Below are 11090 nucleotides of genomic sequence, written 5' to 3' on the forward strand. Positions count from 1 at the left end.
TATACTTCCCCATATACATACATTCACAAATATGCATCCAATCAGACTTATGGGTTCTTCCTCATATGTAGAATATTTCCATCTACATAGACATAAATACACATTTTAACATATTCACTAAGGACATATTCATCTGTGGCCCAAATATAGACCAAGCACTATCCTCCAAACCTGCATGGAATTGAGAATCTGTTTTAGTTGCCTAAACCTGTCCTGGTAGGAATTTTACCATGAATCACCTCCACCATCATCTCTTGATTTACAGACATCTCTCCCGCTAATGCTATGACACAAAGGTGGGCCCTGAAGATGGGGCTAAGACACTGAGTCAAATCTTTCTAAAAGTTCTGCTAAAATGACATGTAGCAAGACCAAGTGATAGGTGAATAAAAAATATTTTGCAAGGAAGGATTCACTCACCTTCAATTTGAAATGCCCCTCAGGGAGCCTCCCAAGCTAGCCTTGCTCCTGCTTTTAGGATAATGGAAAGCTTTCTCCACATGGGAGCACACTTGATGAAATCCAATGTCCCTAAACCTAGAGTCACAGAAAACCATGATCTCCTCTTCCACTTGTGAACTTTGTCCTTGCTCCCCTTTCCTTTGTAAGGCCTCCATTTTTTGAGTTCTCTAACAAAAATAATAAGATACTTTTTATAGGAGAGATTCCATTTTTACTGGTATGCAGTTTTATCTGTGGCTTTGACAAACCCAATTTTCAATAACAAGCCTGCTATCCCAACGGGGACGCACACATAGCACCACAGACAATTCACACACCTCACATAAAAAATCTGGCCTTTTTTTTTTTTTTAAAGATTTTTAAAATTTTTAAAATTTATCTGATACAGAGAGAGGGAGAGCAGAAGCCAACTGAGCAGCAGGCAGAGGGAGAGGGAGAAGGAGACTTGCCGCTGAGCTGGGGTTCAATCCCAGGACTCTGGGATCATGACCTGAGCAGAAGGCAGAAGTTGAACCCACTGACCCACTCAGGTGCAACCCCCCCCATCCTTTTTTATTTATTTACTTTTTTTTAATAGTTCCATCCTGTGAACTTTGTCATCCATTTCTGGAGAAAGAGCTCATTTTACTTTATTATGGAGATGTGGTGACCCACCCCCACACATGCACTCACACAAATATGTCTCCCTTCCCCAGCTGGTCCTGGCAGACTGTGAGACTAGAGTTGACATCACAATATCCCTTTTTTGAAGAGGTTACGGTGTTGGTGGGTGGGGCAGAAGGGAGGGGCAGCCCTGGGTGGAGTCATCTTTACTAAGACCACCTAGTACCAACTATGAATCAGTAGCCACGGACAGGCCTCAGCTAGGCCACATCTGGAGAGCTGGGGTGGGGGGTATAACATCGCAAAATACCTGGCCTGGTCACTCTTCCCTATTTGGGCAACAAGGAAACTAGCCTTTGGGCTAAGAACACGACACCTGAGACAAAGGCCAGCAGAAACATTCGTTTTCCCTCACCCCTTCTGCCCCGGCTTCAACCTGCTCACCACTGGCCCTCCCACTGAGGTCCATGCCGCATGTCATCTCACGAACACCCAGGATGGCCCAGAGTGGGCATCCTTCAGGTTTGTCTGCAGACAAGAATATCTCTTCAAGGGTCACCCGAGTGATAGTGAAGACAGCAGGCAAGCAGGAAGACTTTATAATAGCGGATGACACCTCAGTGAGGCAATTCAAGGAGAAGCTATCTGCTCACTTCAAGTGCCAGATGGACCAACTTGTGCTGGTCTTCATGGGCCGCCTTCTTAAGGACCACGATACGCTGAGCCAGAGGGGCATCCTAGATGGCCACACCATTCACTTGGTCATAAAGTCCAAATGCAGCTCCAGATCCCTAGCCCATTCCTCCCAGAACCTGCTGACCAAAGAGCCCAGCCACCAGGACAGAAACACCAAAGGAAACAGCAACGGGGTATACCAACCTGCCAGTGTGAGTCACACCACAGTGGAATCATCCCTCCTTGTGGAACCTGATGCACCCAAAGTGCAGAGCCAGGACCTAGAAGTAGGTAGTCCAGAGTACATAGCCCAGATGCTACAGAATCCTAGTGTCCAGCAGCTTCTGTCTAACACAGATCTCATGAGGCAGTTCATCTCAGAACACCCAGACATGCAACAACTGATGCAGCAGAATCCAGAAGTCTCCCACATCTTTGACAATTCTGAGATCTTATGGCAGACTCTGGAACTGGCCAGAAACCTTGCCATGATTCGAGAGATAATGCAGATCCAGCAACCTGAAGAGAATCCTGAGTATCCACTGAACCCACAGTCACATTCGGGCTTAGAGACAAGGCCAGGTGGGGACAATGCCCTGGGTCAGACTTATGTGGATTGCAATGACCAAATGCTCAACAGCTCACAAGATCCCTTTGGGGACAACCCCTTCAGAGCTCTCCTGGAAGGACAAGTTTTGGAACAAGTTCAATCCTCACCTCCATCTCCAGCACCACCCCAGGAACGGCGGGACCAGCTCCCACAGCTCCCTACAACCCGAGTCATCTACACTAGTTCTTGTGGTTTATCCTCCATCACCTCAGCCAATGTTAGCCCTAACAGGGTGAACCATACTCCCAGTGCCTACACCACCACTATCTCCAGCAAGGGCCAGAGTCCTAACTGCCCCTTTCAGGAGCCAACTGGGATACCAGCCTTACCTAGCATAGAGCTCACCCAGCAGCCCCAGGCAGAGGATAAAGATGCCACCATCCTTCTAAATAGCTCTGACAAGAAATTAGAGGATGATCTCCAGCCTTCAGATGAGCAGACCAGCTCCCAGATCACGGGAAGCATGATGCAGTTGCTTTTAAACAACCCGTACTGGGCAGCCCAGATGATGCTGTTCATAAGTATGCCCCAGCTGAATGAACAGTGTAGGCAGCAGCTGCCCACATTCCAGCAGCAGACACAGCTTTCTGACATGATTACAGCCCTAGCCAACCCCAAAGCAACACAAGCAATATTGCAAATTGAGCAGGGTCTGCAACTCTTGGCCACAGAGGCTCCTTTTCTTCTATCCTGGGTTGCACCCTACCTATGGGGCCTGGGTTGGCTTCCTGCGCCCAGCTGCAGCTATCCTGACACAGTGCCCTGGGCCTGGGATGTGCCAGATATTGCTGAACCCAAAGATCCTGAATGCTGCCATAAATCTGGAACAGTCCTGCAGAGGCTACAGTCCTTAGCTGGAGACCCTTCCCACCACCCACAAGCCCCTGAGATGCGTTTCAGTCAGCAGATGGAATCTCTACAGGCCATGGGATTTGGAAACCCCCATGCCAATCTGCAGGCACTCATTGCTACTGAGGGGGACACCAGTGCTGCTATTTGCAAACTCAAGAGATCCCAAGGATTCTAACCACCATGCCTCTGTATTTGCTTGTTACTTGCCTGCTGACCCAGTTGACCACATCATCTGCCTCTTCTACCCCTTCTGATGCTTCCATCCAGCAGAAGTCCTGGAAGAGAACAAACCAAACAAAGCTTTCTCCACTGAATAACAGACCATTGGCCATGGGTAGAAGATCTGTCAATAAAATGGCTACTCCCACATGCCCCCATCTGAGGTTTGGCTTTGTTTCTTTTACAAAAAAAAGGGAACTGTGTATGATATCCCTGTCTCACCTATAATACATACATGAGTGTAGACACATACCACATGCATATATTATTATAGAGATAGAGAATCATAGTTGCATACATGGAACCACAAACTCAGATATCATACCATGCTCACATACCCAGGGACATGCATATGCTATGCACACATACACAAGGTCACATAGCCAAAAAGTCATGGATACAGCCACATACATTCAACACACTGCACACATGGCCATAGGCATGCACAGCATACCTAACATGTATATAGACCTACGTGTAGGGGAAGAGAGTCATAACACACTCATACGAAAGGGAAATTTACTATAGATACATATGTAGTCACAAAGACTTCCTCAATTGCCCAAGTCCAAATTGCTCAAGTTTGAAACTGGAAGAAGAATGGCCTGGTGGGCCAGAGTAGGAAAAGTCCACCTTTCAGCCAGGTCTAGGTAAGTATTTATATTCTTTAGGAATCTCTTACTAACTGCCATTGTCAGAGTTGTAGGACTTTGCTGGACTGTTACTATTCTCTCTTTAGCACAGAGAGATACAGTTGCTTATCCTGACTGCATATTCCCACCAAAACTCAGGCATCCGGGGGCATGGCCACTTCCAAGAATACACGTCCTTCAGTGTATCTAATGTCTGTAGCTTGTGTTCTCTGTAGTCAGCCAGGACTCCAACCCTTCCTCTTCCTGCCTCCTCAAGAGCAGCCCAGCCAATAGGTATGTAAACAATCACAGAAGTCAAATATTGTTTCAGGTGTTGATGAAATAGTAGTGACCAAATAAAGTCAAATAAGACAAATAATTTCATAAATCAAATATTGTTTTAGGCATTGAAGAAATAACAGTGACCAAATAAAGTTCCTTTATTTAAGAGTTTACTTTTGTGGGGAGAAGATTGTTTTCTACTTAACCTATGCATAAGGGCTATGAGGAAAAATGAAGCAGGATAAGGTCTTCTACATATAGGGTAATCCGGGATGGCTTCTCCAGAAAGGCAATAATTGATCAGATACCAGAAGAAATTGGGAGAACTGAACACGCACTCCCTTGGGAGAAGTATGTTCCAGGCAAAGAAGGCTACCTAGGAGTAAAAGTGTGAGGTGGGAATATTCTTGATGTGTTTGAAGCATAACAAGGAGATGTTATAGCTGGAGTCGAGTGACCTGAACAATGGGAGGGAAAAGAGGACATCAGGAAGAATTTGGTAGGGTCTGGTGAGGACTGTGGAGTTTACTATGAATGCAGTGGAAAATCCCTGAGGGATTTCAAGCAAACAATGCAGGTGTTTCAGTGTGTGGGTCTGGTTGCCAAGTGGGGAAAGACTGTGCTAGAGGTAGAGCTGTGAGCAGGCACACTAATGTGAGGTAGCTCTTGCAGTGGAGCGGGTGGGAGATGGTGGTATCTGGAGCAGTGGAGGTGGTGATGTGGGTTCAGATCTGGTCTGCAAAGGGTACCCAAAGAAATCTCGTGTGCTCCTCACAGACTACCCTTCTTCCAGCCCTGACGCTGCCATCAGCAAGACTGAAGGGGAATCCACAAAACTCCCAAGTGCTCCTGCAGATCTACTGCCAGACTCCCACTCCCTCCTCAAACTAGCAGAAAGGTCTTAAGAACAAATTATAGCTAAACTGGATTTTCTACCTTCTCATTAATATGCCTCCATCCAATCAATTCAACTTTTTAAAAAAGATTTTATTTAATTATTTATTTGTTTGTTTATTTATTTATTTACAGAGCTCAAGCAGGAGGAGGGCAGATGGAGAGGGAAAGAGAGAATCCCAAGCAGACTCCCTACTGAGCGTGGAATCCAATGTGGTGCTCCACTCGGGGCTCAAAGTGGGGCTTGATTCCAGGACCCTGAGATCATGACCTGAGTGAAAACCAAGGGTCAGATATTTAACTGACTGAGCTACCCAGGCACCCCTTATCCAATCAATTAATATAATTAATCTTTGTACCCTGCTTGCCTCAGGTTACCTGAAAAGCCCAAGCTCTATTGTGTCATCTTTCTGATTCTTATCCCAATATGCTCTGAAAATCCCTCATGTGACCCAATTTTCCATTGGTCATCAATTCTCTGAACTTTTCCACCTACCATTTAGAACTCATAATTTAGCAACAGCAAAACCCTACTTTATAACATTTCCTCTATATGATCCCCACATTTTGCCATAACTGAAATCTGGCTGTCCACTGAGCCTGTACACTCTGTGCTCTGTCCTGTTATGAATAAATCGTCTGTGGTCCAAAATCAAGCTCTCCACTTGGGCACTGATCCCAATCTCTTCAATTCACCTACTCAATAGCTTAGTCTTGCAATTATTTTCTCTCCCTTCTGCATCTTTTATCCTTCCTCATTGTATTGTTCCCATCAGAATAAAAGCATGATGTAAATAGTCTCAGCTTAAGAAAAAACAAAACAAAAGCATCTCTATCTTCACATTTCCACACAGCCACCATAACCTTTCTCTTAGGTATAATACTCTGATTGAATCCACTTCATTTCCAACCCACTTGCTTTTCAACCCACTCCAGCCAGATTTCTGCTCCCTCCTCTCTTCCAAGCCTGGGCTCATCATGGTCCCCATTCTCTTGTCCAACCCAGTGGTTGGTTCTCAGCCTTTATCTTCCTGACCTACCAGCATCATCCAACACCATCAGTTACTCTCTCCTTTCTGAAACTATTCTTCATTTGCTTTGTTCTCCCCCTCTCTCCTTTTTTTGACTTAATGTTTTATTTCTCCTCCATTTCCTTTGTGGAACACATCTAATAGTCCAGATTTGTAAATATGTAGTTCCCATGCCTTAGTCTTTTTATACCTTTATCCTGTTACTATACCCACTAATGTTATGATTCTAAATACCCTGCCAATGCTGATGAATTGCAGACTCACAATAGTGAACTCCCTCCCTTCATGTCCATTTGGGTATAAGATAAACAACTTAAATGTATGTAACTCTGAACTTTGGGTTTTCTGTTTAAAACTTTATTCCCTGGGACACCTGGGTGGCTCAGTTGGTTGAGTGTCTGCCTTTGGCTCAGGTCATGATCCCAGGTTTCTGGGATCGAGTCCCACATCAGGCTCCTGGGGAGCCTCCTTCTCCTTCTGCCTCCCCCCCCATGAATAAATAAATAAAATCTTTAAAACACACACACACGCACATGCACACACACACACACACACAACTCTATCCCTTGGTCTTTTTTTTTTTTTAAATCTCAGTAAGTAGCCAATCTATACTTTGAGTTCTTCTGGTGAACAACAATAATAGTTTTAAAAAGTAAACTAAAAACTTTGTGTCATTTTTGGTCCATTTGTCATACTCTAGATCTTGCCCATCAAAAAGTCAATATGCTGAAGATATATAAAAAATTCATGGTTAATGTTGAATCAGAGAGAAGATAGAAACATAGAATGCCAGGAAGAACAATAATTCTGGGTATAGCTGAATTTGGGTCTTCACAAGGACATGCGGGCTAAGCCTTTCCTAATTGCACAATCCAAGGCTGAGTCTCCACACAGCCCACACAGGTGTGTGGAAGTAGGCCTCTTAGCCTGTGATGGAAGGGTCAGCCTAGGTCCCTCACTGTGAAGAAGGCATCAAGATAAAGGAAATAGAAGAGGTAAAGTGAGGGGTGGCAGAGTTCCTAGGGATACAGAGCACCTTGGAGAGGTCTCAAGAATCCATTGTGTAAGGCTGTGATGTCAGTGCTGAGGTCACAGAGGTGACCTGATGGGGTGAGTTCCGGCCCAGAAGGCTTCAGGGGTGGCTGTTAGCAAGATGAGGGCGGTTTGGAGCCCTGTATAAGAGGCAGGACGGGGCCACAGCTGACTGGTATGTATGCCCCAACCCAAACCCTTCTTCCCACCTTTGCCCTTCACTCACCAACCATAGACCTCTTTCTCAGGTCATCCAGTCTCCCTCTCCCGACCTGACACCTCTTAGACCCATAAATCTCCACAAGCATCCCATCCCGAGACCCTTATTGTCCCTTCCATACTCCCTGTGCCCCCGCCCTGAGACCCCAGGCCCTCTTCCCATACTCCTACTTCAGCCACTGCCCCAAAGGATGATCTTTGTACCCCATCCTCATCCCCCAGCTGTGTCCCCACAGACCTGGGCCTCCTGCTGCCCACCATGGCCAAAAGTGGAGAGGCCCTGCCACAGGGCAGCCCAGCACTGATCCAGGATCCCCACCTCATCAAGGTGACAGTGAAGACGCCCAAGGACAAGGAGGATTTCTCAGTTACAGACACTTGCACCATCCAGCAGCTGAAGGAAGAGATATCCCAGCGCTTTAAGGCCCACCCTGATCAGCTGGTCCTAATCTTCGCTGGCAAAATCCTCAAGGACCCCGACTCACTGGCACAGTGTGGAGTTCGAGATGGCCTCACCGTCCACCTGGTCATCAAGATGCAACGCCGCACCATGGGCACTGAGTGTCCGGCGGCTTCAGTCCCTGCACCAGCCCCCAGCCCTGGCTCATTCCCTCAACCAAGCTCCATTTACCCAGCAGATGGGCCACCCACCTTTAGTTTAAGTCTTCTCACAGGCCTCAGTGGGCTAGGCCTGACCTCGGGTAGTTTCTCTGACCAGCCCAGCTCACTGATGTGGCAGCACGTCTCTGTCCCTGAGTTTGTGGCTCAGATCATTGATGACCCTTTCATCCAGGGTCTGCTATCCAACACAGGCTTGATGCGCCAGCTGGTTCTTGACAACCCCCATATGCAGCAGCTGATGCAGCACAACCCCGAGATTGGGCATATTCTCAACAACCCTGAAATCATGCGCCAGACGCTGGAGTTCCTACGCAACCCAGCCATGATGCAAGAGATGATGCGCAGCCAGGACCGGGCACTCAGTAACCTGGAGAGCATCCCTGGGGGCTACAATGTGCTTCGTACTATGTACACAGATATTATGGACCCAATGCTTAACGCAGTACAGGAGCAGTTCGGTGGCAATCCCTTTGCTACTGCCACTACTGCTAATGCCACCAGCGGCAGCAGCCAACCTTCGAGGACAGAGAATTGCGACCCTCTCCCCAACCCCTGGGCTTCCACATATGGAGGCACGGGTGGCAGGCGAGGCAGGCATCCTGGGGACCAGGATGGATCAGAAACTAGAAATAGGGTTCCCAACATTCTGGGTAATATAGGGCTCTATGACTATCTTCAGCAATTACATGAGACCCCCCAGTCCCTGGGAACCTATCTGCAAGGGACTGCGTCCACCCTCAATCCAAACCAAGAACCACCACAACCAGGAAATCGAATCCCCCCAACTTCGTCCTCCTCCCAGGAAAATGAGTCAGGCCAGCCTCTCCCCAAAGAGTCAGTAGCCATCAAGGGAAAGTCCTCTTGCCCATCCTTCCTGAGATATCCCCCAGAGAGGAGTGCTGGACAAGATGGAGGCCAAGGCGGCACAGGGAACGGCTCCGCTGGCCACACCACTAACATGCCTGACCTTATCTTAGGGCTGGGGCATTTGGCCAACAGGTTGCCATTTGTTCCTTCACCACCTTCCCCCATGGCAGCTTCCCCTGGGATGCCTGAGCATGCCTGGCTCCCCCCACCACCTTATCCAAGATCACTGAGGCCTCCCAGCATGAGCCAGGTCTCACAGTTGCAGGACGAGATGCGCCGGCAGCTGCCACTGCTCCTGCACCTTCAGGCTGCCTTGACAAACCCTCGCACCATGCAAGCCCTACTCCAGATTGAGCAGGGTCTGCAGATCCTGGCTACTGAAGCACCTCGCCTCCTGCTCTGGTTCATGCCTTGCCTGGCAGGCCTGGGAAGTATGGCAGGCAGTACAGAGTCTAGAGAGGGCACCCTTACGCAGGAGGATCCCTCTCTAGCCCCAGCTTCTGAGGTTCCCCCAGCACAGGGCTCTGCGGAGCTGGGCCTCCATTCCATCCCTCTCCTCCAGATGTTGCAAGCTCTAGCTGGTACCAATCCCCAGCAGCTGCAGCCCGAGACTCACTTCCGGGTGCAGCTAGAGCAACTGCGGGCAATGGGCTTTCTGAATCCCGAAGCCAATCTCCAGGCCCTCATAGCCACTGGGGGTGATGTGGATGCTGCTGTGGAGAAGCTGAGGCAGGCATAGGAGCCCTTGTTGTTCAAACCATATCTTTTCCTCTGTGCTCTTTCCCCGTATCCCACTACCCTAACTCCCCCGTTCTTGAATGCAGCTGCACACTATGAACCAAATCCACTATGATGCCCTTTACTGCGGAATCAATGTTGTTCCAGAGTCAATGAGGAAGAATGAGAGCCAGAAACAGGGTGGGGGTGCTGTGAGTGACCCAACCACCCCTGCCACTGTACCATCTTGGAACCCCAGTCTGAGCTCTGCTTATGCCTATCTTGAGATGCAATTACATCCAATCTCCAGTGTGTGCTGCAGCCTGAGTCCCAATTCTTTGTGGGCTGGAGCGGGGGGAGGGGGATGTTATGGGAGAAGAACAGCAATGAGAGCTAGGTCTGCATGGGTGGGAGGGAAAGTTCAAAGGTTTGAGGTTCAAAGATTCATGGAGAACAAAGGAGGGTGAGCTGAGACCCGCAGCTCCCCTTGCGTCCTTCCAGAGGTCCCCCAGATCTTGCGTCCTGTAGGAGCTCCCACCCTATACTCTATTCTTGGAACATGAGTGCCCCTGCAAAGTAAGCATGGTTAGTTCTTTCTATCACCCCTGAAGACGATCCCACAGGTGCCTCTCACTTTCTGGATCGGGGGTTGATTCATGAGTAGATAGGGAGCCTCAAGAATTCAGGCTGAGCTCTAAGATACCTTAATCTCGCCAAGGTTACAAAATTACTGTCCCTGACGGACACAGTTTGTCCTGGATGTCATCTTTCTTGCAGCTGCTGACTCAGAAACGGAGTACTCACCCCGTGCTCAGCACTCTGCTCGCAGTTAGAGAGGCAATGTGACACAGAGACATGATCCTCCTTCAGGAGGCGATGGTCTGGGGACACAGAGCCTTCAAACCGTATGTGAAGACTCCTTATTATACAGAAAACAAGCTGTGAAAGGTGCTGCAAAGAGCGGGAGCTGAGGAGAAGCACGTGGGCCTGATCTTGTCTGGGGAGACAGGGAAGGCTTCCTGAGTCCGCGCTCCAAGCCGAAATCTTAAAACTGGTAAGAACGAAGTGGCCAGACATGTGATAGGAGAAGGGAGAGCATCCTAGGAGAAGAGGTAGAAGGAGCAAAAGTGCTGAGGCAAGCTGTGTTCAACACACGGGAGGTGCTCTCGGCCTCTCAGACTAAAGTCTTGTTTGCATTCAGGGGTGCTTCCTATGATCCGAGTACTTCCAGGGTAAAAGTGATACAATTCATGAATCAAGTGAGCAAACCAGGCCTCACCCACAGGAATAAATATTCCGGAGAAATGCACAAGCATAGAGGGCATATTCATACTTAAATACACCCTGACATGACCCAGCTCTGTATATGTGTTC

General features: G+C 48.3%; 2 protein-coding genes across 2 annotated transcripts; both read left to right on the plus strand.

The window, feature by feature from the left end:
• The first annotated feature begins 1319 nt into the window (after positions 1-1319).
• On the plus strand, positions 1320-3578 carry LOC111159634 (ubiquilin like). The gene has a single exon (XM_022522182.1). It carries the CDS (start codon positions 1533-1535, stop codon positions 3375-3377), a length of 1845 nt encoding a protein of 614 aa, XP_022377890.1. The 5' UTR covers positions 1320-1532; the 3' UTR covers positions 3378-3578.
• Positions 3579-7770: 4192 nt separating this feature from the next.
• On the plus strand, positions 7771-10004 carry LOC111159601 (ubiquilin 3). The gene has a single exon (XM_022522139.1). The coding sequence runs from the start codon at positions 7771-7773 to the stop codon at positions 9736-9738; it is 1968 nt and encodes a 655-aa protein (XP_022377847.1). The 3' UTR covers positions 9739-10004.
• Positions 10005-11090: the final 1086 nt, after the last annotated feature.

Source organism: Enhydra lutris, unplaced genomic scaffold (assembly GCF_002288905.1).
Source record: "Enhydra lutris kenyoni isolate GAN:26980312 unplaced genomic scaffold, ASM228890v2 scaffoldscaffold68, whole genome shotgun sequence".
Classification (NCBI taxonomy): Eukaryota; Metazoa; Chordata; class Mammalia; order Carnivora; family Mustelidae; genus Enhydra; species Enhydra lutris.

What these genes read in the sequence shown, in the direction of transcription:
- LOC111159634 (XM_022522182.1), top strand. Translation starts at nt 1,533, where the DNA reads ATGCCGCATGTCATCTCACGAACACCCAGGATGGCCCAGAGTGGGCAT.
- LOC111159601 (XM_022522139.1), top strand. Translation starts at nt 7,771, where the DNA reads ATGGCCAAAAGTGGAGAGGCCCTGCCACAGGGCAGCCCAGCACTGATC.